Genomic DNA, 19,153 nt, shown 5'->3' on the forward strand with positions numbered 1-19,153 from the left:
AATAAACCTACTTTACTCTTGAGTGAAATTCAAACTTTTTGGCATACCTCGTATAATATTCAAAAAATTTGATATTTGATGGTTAAATCATGCAGAACATTTATGAAGAATAAATTTTTTTCGTAAAATTAATAATAAAAAAGTTTTCCATATGGATACAACTTACAGAGACATACTGTATATACCAGCTACAAAAGAAATTTTTTCTTTACTTCTACAGTATTTTTGCTATGGTATACAGCCAATTAATGAGATTTCCCTTTTTATGTCAAACATAAAATGGTACTATTATGGCTTACCTTTAATAAAGAATCAATCTCATTCAAACTTGCTTCAACGTCTTGGTATATATTAGATAGCTTTCCCATAGCACTTATAAGATCTTGAATGGCGTTAGGTTTAGCAGATAGAGCCGCTGCTCTATCAATCAACTCCTGCGGTATTCCAGTAGCCTGGTGCATCTGAAAAGAAATAAACACTCTAAGCTCTGGTATCCTAAAAAATAATTAGTAAAAACATCTCACCTTGGTCAATAGATCTAGCTGCATTGACGACATAAATTCAGCCAATGTTTGATCTTTATTTTCAATAAGTTCCCCGATCTGTCTTAATCTCTGAGCTTTCTTCTCGCTGTACAAGGAAGCTGCTTCGTGTGCCTCCATTGGGACCAATCGGGAGAAAATATCTGGCCCTGAAACCTTTATTACAAAGAAACATGAAATATGATTTTTTTCTAGATGTGTACACTGCTTGGTAAGTCATCATGTTACTAAGTAAATAATTCTGAACTTACTTCTATATCATTTATACTGAATGGTATTCCTTTGACTAATGAAGCACCCTTAACCTCTGGCAATTGGTCTTTATCAGGCACTGATTCATGGTAGATGAACTCATTTTCATTTTTAGCTGCTTTTCTTTTACCTTCAACCACATCAGTAGTGAATGCTAGTCCCTCATTTATTTCTTGCTATAAAAATGACAGATGATACATTCTCTTGTTATCATTAAAGAAAAATAATAAGATAAATGCAACAAAAGACAAGGAGACCCCTTATCAACAGGGGGATTTGCGAATAGAGGCTCAAAACTGTTGTTGGCCTTTGATGATGACCTAAATGCAGTCGCTCATTCTACAAGAGATGTGAGAGAGATGTTTTCACAACTCAAGGAGGAAACAGGTAGTCTGGGTCTTCGAATAAATGAAGAGAAGATGAAATACATGTTAGTAACCAAAAATCCAAGATCAAGAGTTAGGTAGAACATAACTATTAATGACCACAACTTCGAAGTAGTAAAAGAGTTTAAATATCTCGGGACGGTAATCACAGATGGCAACCATATAGAAAACAAAAGAGATCTAAAAAGACAATCTAAATTAAGACTGTACATGTTAATTATTAGGCCGATCAGGAAACACAAAATTTTACGAAAACCTCCAAAAAAATAAAAGAAGGATGAAAATTTGGAAATAGGTAGTTGAAATTGTCTATTATTATATTAGAAAAAGTTTACAATTCTACATCCCCTCCATTTTACAAAAATTGGGGAATACGGGGTGAAAAATATTTTCTCGTGAGTGAAAAAATATACGTTCAAAATAGGCCCGGAATTGGATAAAATGACTAATTCTAAGCAACTTTTGTTCTATAGAATTTTTTCACTAAGTCAATACTTTTCGAGTTATTTGCGAGTGAATATGTTCATTTAAAAAAAACATGTTTATGGACGATTTTTCGCAGATAACTCAAAAAGTACGTACTCTAGCGAAAAAAATATTCTTAGTAAAAATATAGCTTATAAAAAATTGTAAAAAATGGTGTACGCGTAAGGTCTGTAGACACAGTATAAGCAGAGTTGTAGCTAATGAAAAGTAGGTTCTTCTTCGTCAAATTCCAAATCGAATATTTCAATGTGAAATAACCAAAAAGCACAAAGAGCACTTTTCGGGGAAAATTTATTACAACTTTTTTAAAGTGTTTAAAAAAAAGGTTTATTTTTGTTTTTTAAAAAAAATTTTAACATTAAAAATAAGTGAGTTACGCTCAAAATATTGTTGGTCCCTTTTATTTTTTGGTACAAAAATCGCGAAAATCACCCCCTTATTAGCTTCCTAAATAAAATTAATCGTAACCGCTTCACAAGTTACTTTACTTATGTATTGTTTCTATTATCTATAAGTTTCATTGGTTCAAAGTGCTCACTGCTCAGTTTTGAAAAAAATTGGGTTTAAAATAAAACATTTTTTTTATTTTGCAAAAAAATGGAATTGTTCATGGTATTAACTTAAAAATTATTAGTAATACCAAATATCTTAAAGAGTAATAACATGTACGTTTTGCTTTTCTGAATATTTTTCCTTTTTTGTTTTCTTGTTATACTAAAATTGATTATGCTATGGCTTTTCAAAACTCAGTGATTAGTTACTCGTTCAAGCCATTTTAACTACAGCTTTTTTAAAAATAAGCACTTTGAACCGATGAAACTTACAGATCATATAAATAATACATAAGCAAAGTAACTTGTCAAGTGGTAATGATAAAATTTATTTGTGATGATAATTATAGGGGGTGATTTTCGCGATTTTTTTACCAAAAAATAAAAGGGACCAACAATATTTTGAGCGTAACTCACTTACTTTTAATGTTACAATTTTTTTTAAAAAACAAAAATAATCCTTTTTTTAAACACTTTCAAAAAGTTGAAATGAATTTCCCCGAAAATTGCTCCGTTTTTGGGTTATTTCACATTGAAATATTCGATTTGGAATTTTATGAAGAAGAACCTACTTTTCATTAGCTACAACTCTGCTTTTACGGAGTCTACAGACCTCAAGAAAACACCATTTTTTTCAGTTTTTTATAGGCTATATTTTTGCTAGGAATATTTTTTCGCTGAAATATTTACTTTTTGAGTTATCTCCGAAAAACCGTTCAAGAACATGTTTTTTTCTGTTAAAAATGAACATATTCACTTGCAAATAACTCGAAAATTATTGACTTAGGGAAAAACCTCTATAGAACAAAAGTTGCTTAGAATTAGTCATTTTATCCAATTCCGGGCTTATTTTGAATGTATATTTTTCACCTTCGAGAGGTGAAAATTCCCCTCTACTTTTGAAAAATGGAGGGGAAGTAGAATTGTAAACTTTTTCTTATATAATAATAGACAATTTCAACTACCTATTCCCAAATTTTCATCCTTCCTTTTTTTAGGGTAAGATTGTTCTTTGATCGGGCTATATTCGCTCAGTTGTTACATATGGAAGTGAAACTTGGACCCTACATCAGCTGAAAACAAATAAGCAGCTGGTATTTGAAAGGAAGGTTCTCAGAATAATATTTCTATGGTACTAAGGCAAACCCGATATGTCAAAAATTATCGATTTTTCGTTTTTAATGCCAATATGTACATTGAGCGATGAAGAATATGATGACAAAACCCAACATGACTAAACGCATCCATGTAACCAGTAGATGATAAAATTAGTCTCTGATTTGTCCACTATTACAACAACACCGCAAACTTTTAAACACATCTGTTGCAAAATCACGTTTTTTGACATATCGGGTTTTGCCTTAGCACCACAGATTTGACCCCCAAAAAGATGAATTAGCAGGAGAGTGGAGAAGGTGCCACAATGCTGAATTTGTGACTCTGTATGGTACTGAAAACATCATCAGACATATAAAAACTAACCAGATAAGATAGGCAGGTCACATGGTAAGATCAGAGAAATACAGTGTTAAAAAACAGAGCAGAGAGCAGATGGTAGATCAGTAGGCCGTCCCAGAAAAAGATGGAAGGATGATGTTGAAACCGATTTATCTTTATGGTACAACAATGGGGAATGAAAGCCCAAAATTGTAGGAGAAGAAGATGGGGAGCTATAGTCAGTTGTAAAGCCAGCCAAGAAGAAGAACAAAAGTTTATAGACACCACCATGGATTCTATAGTTACTGAAACTAAAATGCATTACAATTATACCAACCTGGTGGTGTTGGTTTTTTAATGTAGCAGCAATTTTCTTTGCCTCGTCCAGCTGTTCACATGCAGCTTGATAGAATGCAACCCTTTCTCCCATTTTCTGTTGTTCCTCAGCTTGTTGCCCTTGGAATAGGAACGAGATGCATTTGTAGTAGGTCAGCTTGAATTGAAGATATTTCATCCACTCCTTGTAGGTTTTATCCCTAAAGTAGGCTTCATTTACTGATTCCAAGACACGTAGAGACTGTCTGTAATAACTGTAGACTTGGATAGCAACTTTTGCTGGAAAAAATGAATTCTTTATACAGGGTGTCTGCGTAACTTTGCACCATATGGGAAACTTTTTTAATATCAATTTTACGAAAAAAAGTCATTCTTTATAAAGTGCTCTGCATAGTCTAAAACCTAAGGTGCAATCATCAGATATCAAATTTTGTCAACAGTATACGAGGTATGTCAAAAAATATTAATTTCGCTCAACAGCAAACTACCTTTATATTTCAAAATATCAAAAAAATTTATTATGAAAAATTATTTGTAATTAAAAACCATATTCAAATATGCAATAACAGCCATCTACGAGAAAAGAAATTTCTGAGATTTTCCTAAATTACTGATTCCGAACATCATTTTTATTTATTAGACCTGTAATAACTCTTTTATTAATAATTTTAGGAAAAAAAGGTATTCTTCATAAAAATCTGTGCATGGTCTAAACCTCAAGATGCAACCATCAGTTATCCAAGTTTGTTAATTTTATACGAGGTGTATCAAATAATATGAATTTAGAAAGAATTCTTTCTATATTCTTTCTAAATTCATATTATTTGACACACCTCGTATAAAATTAACAAACTTGGAAGACTGATGGTTTTATCTTGAGGTTTAGACCATGCACATATTTTTATGAAGAATAAGTTTTTTTCCTAAAATTATTAATAAAAGAGTTATTACATGTCTAATAAATAAAAATGATGTTCGGAATCGGTAATTTAGGAAAATCTCAGAAATTTTTTTTTTCACGTAGAAGGCTGTTATTACATATTTGAATATGGTTTTTAATTACAAATAACTTTTCATAATAAAATTTTTTGATATTTTGAAGTATAAAGGTAGTTTGCTCTTGAGCGAAATTAATATTTTTTGACATACCTCGTATACTGTTGACAAAATTTGATATCTGATGATTGCATCTTAGGTTATAGACATAGACTATGCAGAGCACTTTATAAAGAATGACTTTTTTTCGTAAAATTGATATTAAAAAAGTTTCCTATATGGTGCAAAGTTAAGCAGACACCCTGTATATTTATCTAACTTTTATTAACTAGATTCAGTATATTTTGATGACAGCTCCCAACCTGAAAGCCTAAATATTAAGCAATGCAATATCAATCATAATAAAGGATCTATTTAGGCATTTATAGAGCTTTTAGGTTAAAACATCAATATTATAAAGAACCCTATATACACTATATAGCTAATTATACAAAAATACAAAGATTGCATTAGTCAAGTCGCCTTATAAAAATGGATAATGACAGAACATCTAGTAGACAATCTAGTGGAACTATAGTGGGGCATCGGCCAGTAGAAAGACCCAGGAAGAGGTGGATAGACGAACTGAAAACATATACTAAAGAGATATTGAAGGTAGATAACTGGATTAGAATAGCCAGGGACAGAGATACTTGGAGGCGGAGGCTGATGCTGGGAGAGGCCCTTGGGTTATAGCGCCATATGAAAGAGATAAGGTTAAGACTAACATAACTGTGCAGCTGAGTTTCTTCGGAAATCGTAGACACAAAGATCAGCTGTAGATAGGGGTGAAGCACTGCCATTCGATACAATACAGAGCAGTGTTCTATCTCATTCTATCGAATATTTTCTCTCTATAGTCACACACATCTGACTAAAATTTGACCTGCGCAGATATAATGGTCAACATATAAATACTAATTTGATCAAAATTATGACACTTAAAAGTTTTTATTCTGTAAGTTTTCTTACCAATGATGGTAGGTTTCCTATTGTCAAACATGCTCTTCTCTAATATACACTCCTGAGCCTGAGCTAAACAGACTTGTTGAAAAAAATGAACCAGTTCTACCAATGAGATGTTTGATATGAATTGGTGGTACTTTTCTTTTACGTTCTGGAATAAAAAAGAAAAATTAGTAAGTAATAAACAGATTTAATATTTTCAAATTATAATTATAGTTTTTTTATGGCATAGACTTGGGTGTCAATTAGCCAGTCACAACTTTTTTGTTTTCTATTCATACATAAGGAAAGCAATGAGGTCCTTAGAGTTCCATAGCAAACTCTTCCACAGCTCTCTACTCAGTTCAAAAGCTGCAGGTGGCCGCTATGGACTATCCAAGTTGCTCAGCACATTTTTCCATTATACATCTTCTTCTTCTTTTTCCATATGTACATAATATATCAAATTATCAGGATTAATAAATTTAGAGGCATTTTAATAAATCTCTAAATTTATAATTATAGTTGGATTGACAATTTATATTACACTTACTTGAAAAGCCCATGCAGCACATTGAAAATGAGTACATGCCATTTTCATACCATCCGGATTGTTTCTTGAGTCGTTGGCTCCAAGAAAAGTGTGTAAGGCTCCAATGTTATACATTATTACCATTAATTCATATCTGATATCACTGGATGTTGAAGTTATGTCTAATTCATTATTTTTCCTAAAAAAAAAGTAAGAAATTATTCAATAGACAAAAGCTCAGGGAAATGCAATTTATCTTGAGAATGTGAATAATACAGGTATCTTATTTTTTTGAGTTCTTATAGGCCTTATAAAGAAAACCTATATGTTTTCTGCAGAGATTTCAGCGACTTTTTTGAAGTTATACTTCTTTACCGGCGATAGAGGGTGATTTTTTTATATGTTAAAACCTATCAGCCCGGCGCATGCGCATTATAACTTTGTTCTGATTGGATGTTCAAATGACATGTCAAAAATTATCCGATATGGCAGCTGTGGTTTGGAGGTAAAGGTAAAGGTAAACAAATGTATAATATTTTAGTTTTATTGTTGTGAGGACAGAAACAAAAAAGTTTATAATATTGTAGTGACTTTTAAATAGTTTTTAAAAGCAACAGGTACGTAATAATAATTGTTAATGTATCATGGGTATAAACCTACCTATTTGATCTGCCAAAATACATAGTATGTAATACTTTTATTTATATAATTTGATTACCATCAAAATTTCTATCAATATTCACCTAATATATTGTTTTCTTACTCTATGTTTTGTTGTATTTTTTCAATTCTAAATCATTTCAATTCAAAATTAAAATAATTTGATCAATTTTCAAAATATCACAAGTTTAATCCGTTTAGTTAGTCGATCTTCGTAAATAATGACACATAGTGTCCGTGGCTAAGCGGAGAAGGCGAATGAATTCCAATACCAACCGCTCTTATCAGCGCTGGTTCGAGTCCCAGTAGAAACTTTCTTTTTTGTTTTTTTAATACATTTTATGATTGTAAGTATATTTATTATATAATTGTATTTTCAGAAAATACGTATTTAGTTAAAAAAAATTTCGACAATTAATGTTCAGACATCATTTGTGGCTTGTTTAATGTGTTTGTGTGTGTTTTATTCTTTTATCATTTTAATTTTTGGCACTGTTCTAATAAAAATGTTTGAGAAGTAGTAAGTATAAATTAGTTTAATATTTAAACAAAATATAAATAAAAAGTATATTAATTTCGTTTAAATCATATAATAGAAGTATAACTTCTTATGTGCGTACAAAGTACACACACATTCTTTTTTAATTATTAAGTAAAAATGTAATGTAAAAAATGCCATTTTTTCTTTTTTTCCGCTTACCATTCAAAAGGTTAATATTTGAGGTAAAATTACCAAACTTTATCTTTTAAAACATAATGACGATTGCAGAAATATGTAAAATTAATTTTTGGCTTCGAAAACTGCAAGATAAGGTAAAATCGTTAATTGTTTATAACTATTGTAAAAATCAACCTATTCTCCATTTCAAACATTAGAATCAGTACAGTTGTATATTGCACGTGGGTTATCATAAATAAATTCTCCTTCAGTATTCCACAGCAGTTAACAGCGATAATCCTCTACAAGTACCTGCCTAATACTACCTTTTACTGCCGATGTAGTGAATATTGGCAACATTGTCAAGAATATTCTCATTTAGTTTGTATTGGGGATATCCTTCATATAGTGAATCTCATGTCTGAAATGTGGTATAGATATTTGTTACTATGCCCAAAGTTGTGTATTTTGGTCCTTAACAAACTCTGAAAATTTCAGATCCTGGACAGGATCTTTTTTGGTCATTTCCCTGGTATAATATATATGGTATAAATGTAATCATTATGGTTTAAAAAAAATAACATTACCATGAAAATAGAACTGCAGCATCTTGATTCTCTTCCATGGGAAACCTAGATTTGAGAAAACGAAGCTGACAGAAATACTTTTTCAACAGTTGTACACCATTTACATCCGTTGATGGTCGAACTGCAGCTGATCTTAAGGATTCAAGATTGCTGATTTCTGTAATGTAGGATTCTGGATCTTCACCATAAAAAGCAGCAATATACTAAAAAGAAATACAACAAATAAATAAAAGCCATTGGCAAAAATTATAAAAACTAGAATAAAAACCTACGAAACAGAGATACTTAATAGGAGAAAACCAGCATGGTTTCAGAAATGGAAGAATAACAACTGATCAAATTTTTAGGCTACCATTATTACAAAACAACAGCTATGAACAAAATCTAGGATTGCATACGCACTTTATTGATTTTAAACAGACCTACGACTACATCTCACGAAACAGACTGTATGAAGCAAATGGGATCACTAGGAATACCAGAGAAACTGACACCATTAGTTAAAATGAAGCTAACTAATACAGTCAATAAAGTCATGATACAAGGAAGTTTTTCAAATCAGTTTAACACCACTAGAGAATTAAAACAGCGAGAACCCCTATTAACAGACTTATTCAACCTCACACTAGAAAACATAACTAGACGAGCCAAGATCTAGATAAGCGGCACTATTCTGAACAAAAGACAACAGTGCATAGGTTTTGCAAATGACCTGGTGTTTCAAGAATAGAACTTCGAAAAATGTTCATAAAATTTGAAAAAGAAGGGATAAAATATGGCGTGACTATAATTCAAGAAAAAACCAAGTAATGGAAATGAGAGGGGAAAATGCAGAAGAACATAAATGGATCACTCTAAGGATGAATGACAAGAGAGTATAAATTTGAGACAGTAAAGGAATTTGAGTACCGTGGAGTAGCAGTTACAAATACAGAGAGAAATAGATTAACTTTTTGAAAGATAGCAAAGGATCATTAAAGACACTGTTGAAGGTAACAAATGTATCCATGGCATCCAAGATTCAAACTTATGAAATAATAGTGAGACCAACAGTGTTGTATGCCTGTGAAACTTGGACAATAAATCACAAAGAAGAAAAAAAACTCTAGATATTTGAGAGAAGGTCTTGCGAATAATTTTGGTGGTACAAAGAAGGATAACAGGGAATGGGGCAGAACAACAAACCAGAAGCTAATGGAGATGTATAAGAGACCCAAAATAACACAGAAAATCAAGGCGTAGAGAGTTAGAGGCTTGGGACATGTTTCACGAATACCATAAGAAAGAAATGTTCTAAGAGTTTTGCAAGCAGGAGAATAGGGGAAGAAAAGAGGAGAGATACCACGAAAGAAGTGGTTTAATGCCGTCCTGACTGATATAAAGTCCATTCATTTTACAGATTCCCAACTGTAAACAAACGCGCATGGAAGCTAAACAGGGTCGTCCTGAAGTGTATCTTAAAAACCAACATGCTACCTACAATTTGAATTTGCACACTGACCAGTTTGGACCTGTAAAATGAGAACCGCCTCGTTTAGGGCAATAAATTACATTTAACAGCCTCTTGACGAATGAGAGAGCAAATAGTAACATGTGCGTTTGTTTATAGTTGGGAATTTGTTATTTGAATATGGTTTAGAATTAGAAGAAATGGGTAAAAGGGGTGGGAGAGAACAAGTGAAGGACCAGAAAAACTGGAAGAATCTGATCAAGACTATTGAAGCCAAGCACCTCTAAGGCCTGTAGTGCTTAATAAATAACAACCAAAAACCATTTTTTTGGTACTCTATAGAGCAGTATCACTCATTTTTCACATGATACAAAATAAACAATTAATCAGGATTGTTATTGTTTATTATTGCACAACATTTTATTAGTCATTGCAGCTGTGCCATGCCATTAATTTAATGTTTACATTAATAAGAAAGTAGGCCTTACCTGTTTTAACTGGGGGCCAAAGTGGACGTTCTCTGTACAAGTATTTAACTCGAACGAGAGCATCGGTAACTTGGGAGCCGCCTCCATTTTTTAAGTATTTATTTAATTATGGGAGAGGACTTTATCCAGTAATGATTCCACTAAAAACATGTAAAATGCATCTAACAGTGAAATTAGAACTGTGTTATCATGGGAAACAAAGAATATATTGGTTATTTGTGGTGTACATACGTACTAACAGTGCAATAATCGGCTTAAATTATTAAAAAGTTACTTGGGTAAATAATAATACACGTAATTTCATTTTTGTTTGACAAATAGGGAATGATTTTGATTTGTACTTCACTGTCGACTCGTCGACTGTCACTCTGATTCTGAGCGACGTGAAGTTAAACGTTAAACGTTGTCACTTAGGCATAGGCCAAGGCAACTTAGGCAACCAAACATAACCATACATAATTTATAGTTGACATAATTTGATGTAAGGTGGCACCTTAGAGTATGGAAAATTTTTTACCCTCTCCCTGGAGTGACCGCAACGAGAACGAAACTGAATCCAAAACCAAGTTAGAACCAAACACGAGCGCCAGTGGCGTATCGCGTAGGCCACAAGAAACTATATAAAACTACATAATTAAATAATATTGCTCGTAGGTTTAGTTCAATTTTCTATTTTTATTAATTACACAATATTATGCATGGCTTACATAAAAAGATTGAAACAAATAACAGTATTTTAGTATGTTGAACTTTTATACCCACTCAAAATAAAACAGGATTAGGAATTAGGGGATGTGACGAAAGCAAACTTTTTGAATTATTGATTTATGATAGATATCTTTATTTCACATAGGTCGCAAAATTTCGGCTCCAATCCTATATTTAAATAGGATTTATTTTTTCGAATTCTGAGAAAAAAGTTACAGGGGTGAAAAACTAAGAGACAATTTAGTGTGATTTTTATTTTCAAAGATCTCATTCAAAAGAAACTTTTTATTTTTTCTGAGGGACTTTTAGCCCTCGGTAATAATTTAGTCTTTCATTATCCGTTTAAATTTTTCAAAAGTATTACTTTTTTCAGTATAGGGCTTTTCATTCACAGTCATTTGTTTCGAGCTTCTGTCGTGTGTTACATAATATTAATATATCTACGACATACTTTATTGGTATATAACAATAATACAAACCAAAGACGTATGACGTAGATATATTAATATTATGTGACACATGACAGCAGCTCGAAACAAATGACAATCTATGAAAAGCCCTATTGGAAAAAAATTAACACCATGTCAGTGGTAATATTTTCCAAATTGAATATTCGCTATCTTTGTCGTACAACGCACTCAGTCGAACAGAATGTGCTGACAAGACAGCGGCAATTTTAGATATTTGGCACGGCTTTAGGAATAATAATAACGTTTGATCCAAAATTATTTTCACCATAGGTGGCTCTCAACGACAGAGATAGATATACAGTGCATGTCTGTTCTTAATTCAGATATACTACTTTCCAGTTTACGTCAACTTTGCAGTGCACGTCAACTTAACAAGAAAAGGTAGGTTATGTAGAGATGTTGGTGGTGGACATATACAGCATCCTGTTTGATTTTATTTATTATTGTTACTTATAATTGTGTTAATTTTTTTATTTTAGATTAAAGTTCTGTGTTAAAGGCTTTGACTGATTTTTTATGTTTTATAACGTTAATCAAAATTAATTGATAAAAATTCAGATTAAAGCAAGACATACGTAATTTTTTGCACGGCTAGCTTTGATCCAATAATTGTGTATCGCTCGTTATCTTGAGTTGTTTATTAAATAATATTGATAGTGTATTGGCTAAAGAATTTAAAGGCCGCGTCTCACCATCAAATAATTTGATCAAACAGTTTGAGCAAACTTGACGTACTTGAGGAAGTACGTCAAAGTAACGTCACAATTGCAGTTTTTTTGAAATTCTAAAAATCTGTGGTCTCGCTATCAGTCTAGTTTGATCAAATTTTTTGTATTGAGTTGTCTAACTTGTTTGTACTTTATTTAAAATTAAAATTTTTCATTATTATCCACAATGAACACTCAGGATGTGACGTCACTAACTGTCACTTTCAGTTTGCTCAAACCAGTTTGATCAAATTATTTGATGGTGGGACGCGGCCTTAAGACGTGAAATTAATAAAAAATTTATTTATTGTTTATTATTTATGGAAGATCCCAAGCAGAGACTACACCAGGATATATATTGTGATATAAGCATTTTGTTGTTAAAGATATTCAAAATTTATCTAAGCGTTCCATAGTAACAATATATTATTAAAAAAATCACTTTTCCTCTTTTCTCGATTAAGTATTATCTTTTATGGCATAGTATATAAATTATTATAATCACTGAATACATGGTTAGTGAAAAATTATCATATTAATTAATTGAATTAATAATTTAAGCGATGATACAAGTAACAGTTATCCAAACATTCAAAAGTCGTCTCAAGTTAATGGTGACAATGTCATTGTCAAGTAATGTTTATAGTATTTTTACTACAAAAGCGATATTACGTAGGTCAAAATTTTTGACGTAAGAGAACTGTCAAAACATTAGAATGTGACTTTTCATTATTGCCATGGCATGTTTATAATAAACATGGCAATAATGAAAAGTCACATTCTCATGTTTTGACAGTTCTCTTATGTCAAAAATTTTGACCTACGTAATATCGCTTTTGTAGTAAAAATACATGTACGTATCCATACCAGTGAAAACTTTACTACATATAATTTGCCGTGTAAAAAAAGAAAAAGTAGAGATAGCCGTAAAATATTTGCGCCTGTGCTCTTAAATAATTTTTTTACATATAAACAAAGTAAAATCAAGCAATAAAATGTTTAACAACAAAAAAAGTCAATAATATGTAATAACAATATACGCTATTAATTCCATTTTCGAAGTTGCCACAATATATTTTATAATTTCATTTATTTCGTACCGTTTCGTACCTACACCACTGGTAAAATGCTGATTTGTTATGTTACTTTTAATTTTACATGTAAATTTTTCTCATTTTATAACTTAACGATGTAATTTCAATTATGTAATAAGGTACATTGAAGTGTTAATTTTCAAATTATTAACCATTTAAGAGGCAATATCTAAGAATATAGGAGTATTTATTGAATTTTCATCTACGCACACATAACAGACATATTTATTTACCTGTAAAATGTAATTCGCACTTATTTCCTGTTGCTGTCGCTTTTACAACCGTAAGCCGAACACATCACCATTTTAAAGAGTTAAAAAAATTGCTAGTTTTCACTCAGAAATCGCACAAAAATCACTAATAAAACTAGTGGTATCAAACATCAATGAGAACCAACCGTATTAAAATACGGCTTCACTTCCGTTCGAAAAAGAGATGGCGTGATAGTTCTCCAGAGAGAGAAAAAATTTTCCATGCTCTAAGGGTGGCACATATAGTAATGAAAGTTGCCTACATTCTGGCTAACTAAAAGATAAATTTATTCTACTGAACTCATTTCCTGTTATACCATCAAAGTGGTTTATTTTTATTCAAATAATGTATTATTTATTTTACTTATAAAATTCTAATGAATAAATACTATTGTTATTTTCATATGGCACTATCCACTCATTTTCTGTAGCAAAATTCACGTTTGTTGTGTTGAGTAGACACACCTTTGAAGGAAACATAATTCAAAAATTGAAGAAAGACTTCTGTGTAAAAGGTATATTTATTAAAACCCCAATAAAGGGCTACATTAAAAGACAGAACGTTTTCGCTCTAAAGAGAGCATCATCAGTGTTCTAAGCAAGCTCTACATGCTAAGCCACCAAAAATACATAGGTTAAAACCCTTAAAACGCCGACCAAAAGTCTTACATTGGCGTGTATTATGTTAAACCCTGGCGATGGGTGAAAATGAAAAAGATATACCTCACAGCATTATATGACTCACCACGTGTATGTGGGTGGTTGAGTTGATTTCTCTGTCTTCACAAAGAGAAAGGTGGAAGTCAACAAGGTGGAGTTGACTTCCACCTTTCTCTCTGTGAAGACAGAGAAATCAACTCAACCACCCACATACACGTGGTAGAGTCATATAATGCTGTGAGGTATATCTTTTTCATTTTCACCCATCGCCAGGGTTTTTTAACTTTGGTCGGCGGTCTAAGGGTTTTAACCTATGTATTTTTGGTGGCTTAGCATATAGAGCTTGCTTAGAACACTGATGATGCTCTCTTTAGAGCGAAAACGTTCTGCCTTTTAATGTAGCCCTTTATTGGGGTTTTAATAAATATACCTTTTACACAGAAGTCTTTCTTCAATTTTTGTAATTAATGGTATACAGCCAGTTACGGGGAATTTTTCCTTATGGATTTTGAAACATACTTCAGTTCCATGCTCTTTTAGGCAGGCCGCACATCAACGAAACATGAAACGTAAATTACGTTTCATGGAAATAAACCACTGCTAAACAAATATGTGTCCGGCCATTTATGAAACTCTCCGAAAATAAAAATGTGTCATGAGCATGAATCACACTCGTTTCATTGGTAGGTGGACTTTGAGATTTGTTTAGCAGTGTTTTCTTTTCATGAAACATGTATCTCGTTTCATGTTTCATGTTTGTCGTTTCATGTTTCTTTGGTGTGCGGCTTGCCTTATTGTCCAAGGTGTAATGAACTTTCATTGGCTCAGTTAACTGACGTTCCGAATATAACCGAAGTCGAATCTTCATAGGCGGAGGCACTTTTAATTTAATGTTAGTTCCAACTTCCAACGATTATGACAAATGGCGCGACGATCGCTTGACAGATGACAGGCCTGATGTCAACTTTTGACGTGACTGTGATTTAAATCCTGTCATATAAATGTCATAACATGACACAATTCCCGAAAACAAAAAATAGTACAAAATATCTCAAATTCCTTTAATTTAAAATTGTTCAGATATTTATTAATTACATAAAAGTTGAATATTTGTAATTGGTACATAATAAAATTATTATCTCAAGAGATGTCAAATACAAGCATTGATTTTACGAAATGCCGAATATGTTTGGAAATTAGAAATCCTATGGAATCGTTTTTTAATATTTATTATGAAGAATTAAGTTTAGCTCAGATATTTAATAACATAAGTAAATATGACGTACGTATTTTGTCCACAATTTTCTTTGTTTATACATATATAATCGAAAATCTTTCTACTATAATGGTTTAAGGTTGAATTTGCTCCTTAACAAATTTCTTTCATTCTTTGAGGTTTCCCATCAATATCTTGGCTTCTGACCATGTCACACCTCTTCTCTACAATATCTTTCTGATTACAGACATCCCATGTCTGTGTTGGTCTTTCCTTTTTTTTGTTTTTCATTAGTTTTGCTTCCCACACTCTTCTCACTGGTATGGTATCTTTCTTCAGGTAGAAATGACCCCACCAAATTAGCTGTCTCTGTTTTATAAACTACAATGTGGAATGTATTTTCAGTTCGTTCCTTATATCTGTGTTTTTTATTCTATCCATTTTGGTAACACCTTTACCTTCTCAAAAACTCTATCTCTATAACTTGTATCTTGCTCTTTTGGTGTTCTGTTAGTCCGCATGATTTGCTTTCAAAAATCAGAACTGGTCTATAATTTGTTTTGAAAACTGATTTTTGTATTCCCTTATATTTCTTTTCTGCATATTTATTATTGTGTGATATAGCTGTAGTATTTTCTCTACTCTGCTACTGATTTTTGCTTCTAGAGATCGTGTTTCTTCTGTGTTGTTCTATTTTTGTTTCCTCAATTTCTTATCAAGGTCTTCTCTTATTTCTCCTATTTGCATAATTTTTTTTTGTTGATTTATCTTCATTTCATTTTCAGTAAGTACTTTTTTCAATACTTCCAAAATATTTTGAAGTTCTTTTTCAGTTTTTGTAATTATTTATTTATATTAACGATTTATGTAATTTTTGTAAATTGTGTTTGTTATTGTTTTATTTTTATGACCCTTTGTCAGCTGTGTCTATAAAATTGTACAATTTTCAATGACAATAAAGCATATTTCTATTCTATTCTACTAGATCATCAGCAAATACTCCTTCCACGATATTTACTCGTAGTAGATTTCTACACTGTATATTCAGTTTTTTACTCCTTCTTGTGCATTTCTTAATAATGCCATCCATAAATATTAGAAATAATGTTGGGCTAACTGCTCCTTCCTACCTCAAAACCCCCATTTATTGTAAATGTATCTGACACTGAATTATTACTAATCACGATATTGTTGTTATCATTGTATATATTTTGTATTGTTCCGAGAAGCTTTCCTCTTGGTATTTTCCGTAGTTTCTGTCTTGGTAGATACTTTATCGAAGGCTTTTTCTAGGTTAAGAAATGCTGCATATATTTTCTTTTTCTCTTGCAGCCTTTCTTTTCCCATATCCATTCCTCTCCGTCTACTACGATCTTTTTAAAACCTACTTTTACCAATTTCCCTCAGTTCTTTACATTTTTCAGTTATGTCTCTTCTCATTTTTCTGTGATTGTGTTAGATCATCATTTATGAATACCTCTCTCTCTACCTTTAACTTTTTCAGCTGACTCTCTTTTGTGCATAATCCTATTTTTTCCATGTCTTTTCTTTTATTATAACTGCAGAAACTCACATATTTTGTTTAACAGATAATAATTGTTCTAGGTGCAAGAACATAACTATCTACCCAAGTATATATGCATAACTTGCAAAACAAGCATAATCGGTTTTTACAACCTAATATCCACATTCGAACAAACAGAAAAATACATAAATAACCTTTACCACAGCGGGAAGATTTTAGAAGAAAACACATCAATTCGAGATATCAAACAAGAACAAACCATTTTACGCGTTGACCAATGGATAGGCGATAATCAGAATGACGACAGTGCCAGTTGCTATGATGACGATGACCCTGATCCTGATGGGTTTAAAGAGAATTTTAATATAGTAAAAGATGAGCTAAATGTACAATTCTCTGAAATTAAACCCAAAGAAAGTTTTGAAAGCTTTACGAAAAACAACGAATACAAAAATGTCAAAACAGAAAAATTTAGTTGTGAATGCGGCGACACTTATTTACACAAGGTTGGTTTTAGACATCACATGCAACAAAAACATAACATGCAATTGGAAGAGGACGATTTTGAAAAATACGCTGAACCAATTACGTTAACCATTCCGACTGGTTATTCGGATGATGTAGAATATGTTTTTCCAAAGCAGTTACTAAAAAGAGATAGGCTGGAGTGTCGAATATGCCAAATGAAGTTTGAAAAGAAAGCAGAGGTGAAGGCTCATGAAGCTGTCCATAAAACTCATATATGCGATCAATGCGGTGCAGCCTTTCTTAAAAAGACTTATCTGCAAGACCATCAAATCACCCATTCAGAAGTAAGACGCTATAGGTGCAAACAGTGCGGAAAAGCTTTTAAGCATCGCCATACATTGAGTGTACATAAAAAGACTCACGAAGAATCCAAGAGTTACGTTTGCGAAGTTTGCGGCATTGGTTTTAAGGCTAGAGCTACACTGTATACCCACACCTTACTGAAACACAGTGATGAAAAGAAGTTTCCTTGTTCTAGTTGTCATTTACGTTTTAATTTAAAATCGTCCAGAGATAAACATTATATTCGGAAACATACGCTAAATCGGGAAAAGAGTTTTGTGTGTAGCAAGTGCGGAGCAGCGTACCTGAACAAAACTAGTTTAACCAAGCATAATGCCGATAAACATTTAGGCCAGGCCAAATTCTATCCATGCAATATTTGCGAAAATAAAACTTACGTTATGAAGAAAGGTTTAAAAATTCATATGATGAAAAAGCACAATCATGAAATAGTTTAAATAGTTTTTCTACGTCAATTGTGAATGATAAGATTCTTGCTATTTTAAAGAATATATTTATTATTGTTTTTTCATGTCTCTTCTTAAAAATTCATATGTTGAAAAAGCATTGTCAAGAAATAGTTATGGTTTACTAATTTATTTGAGAATAAGCCACAATTTAAGTTTGAAATTAAATTTATTTGACGTTTTGAATTTGTATTGTATTAAAATTTGTATTTGGAAATTTTTGATAATGATTTCCGAAGTATAAGTCAATTAAATCTAAAAAAGCCACAATTTAAGTTTGAAATTAAATTTATTTGACGTTTTGAATTTGTATTGTATTAAAATTTGTATTTGGAAATTTTTGATAATGATTTCCGAAGTGTAAGTCAATTAAATCTAATTTCAAACTTAAATTGTGGCTTATTCCCAAATAAAATAGTAAATTGCATAAGATGCCACATGGAAATAGCTTTAGGACTATTATTAAATTAGAGAAATTTTGTTTTTTTCTGTAAAAAATTCTTCTAATAATTTAATTTTATCTGACTTATCGAAAATTCAGCCATATATTATAAATAATTAAATAGTTTTTCTATGCCAATTTCCCATGAAAAGATTCATACTATTTTGAAAAATATATTTATTAATGTTTTTTCATCTTCTTTTCTTCTATAATTACCCTTACCCTGATCTGAAACCCATTAAGGGGGTATGGTTCAAAATCAACATTTCACTATATTTTTGTGATTTTTTTTTGAAACTATGGTAGAATTATTTTATTTTTAAAGTAAATAAACATATTCAGTACAGTCCATTCTTTCACAGTTTTTGCTCTAAATTTTAAAGAACCGCTTGGATTGACATGAAATTTGGCATACGCATAGCTAACATGTCAAAGACAAAAAGTGATTTTGTGCCGAT

General features: G+C 31.6%; 2 protein-coding genes across 2 annotated transcripts in view; one reads left to right on the forward strand and one right to left on the reverse strand.

The window, feature by feature from the left end:
* LOC114327632 (tyrosine-protein phosphatase non-receptor type 23) overlaps positions 1-10,709 on the reverse strand; it is a 36,530-nt gene extending 25,821 nt beyond the window's left edge. Inside the window, exons 1-8 of the mRNA XM_050660929.1 lie at positions 10,346-10,709; positions 8,408-8,610; positions 6,524-6,701; positions 5,998-6,142; positions 3,992-4,269; positions 794-970; positions 525-698; positions 300-461 (exon numbers count right to left, since the gene is read on the reverse strand). Coding sequence (XP_050516886.1) covers positions 300-461; positions 525-698; positions 794-970; positions 3,992-4,269; positions 5,998-6,142; positions 6,524-6,701; positions 8,408-8,610; positions 10,346-10,432 — 1,404 coding nt within the window. The 5' untranslated portion in view covers positions 10,433-10,709. The remainder of the gene's footprint in view (positions 1-299; positions 462-524; positions 699-793; positions 971-3,991; positions 4,270-5,997; positions 6,143-6,523; positions 6,702-8,407; positions 8,611-10,345) is intronic.
* A 4,519-nt stretch (positions 10,710-15,228) lies between these two features.
* LOC126891782 (zinc finger protein OZF-like) lies at positions 15,229-18,884 on the forward strand. The gene is made up of 2 exons (XM_050661053.1): positions 15,229-15,517; positions 17,057-18,884. Exons 1-2 carry the CDS (start codon positions 15,383-15,385, stop codon positions 18,242-18,244), a joined length of 1,323 nt encoding a protein of 440 aa, XP_050517010.1. The 5' UTR covers positions 15,229-15,382; the 3' UTR covers positions 18,245-18,884.
* Positions 18,885-19,153: the final 269 nt, after the last annotated feature.

This window comes from Diabrotica virgifera, chromosome 9 (assembly GCF_917563875.1).
Source record: "Diabrotica virgifera virgifera chromosome 9, PGI_DIABVI_V3a".
Classification (NCBI taxonomy): domain Eukaryota; kingdom Metazoa; phylum Arthropoda; class Insecta; order Coleoptera; family Chrysomelidae; genus Diabrotica; species Diabrotica virgifera.

Bases quoted from the DNA above. Each gene is read 5' to 3' on its own strand.
- LOC126891782 (XM_050661053.1), top strand. From the start codon at position 15,383: ATGTCAAATACAAGCATTGATTTTACGAAATGCCGAATATGTTTGGAA. The intron at 15,518-17,056 runs GTACGTATTTTG...TAATTGTTCTAG, and splicing joins ATAACATAAGTAAATATGAC to GTGCAAGAACATAACTATCT.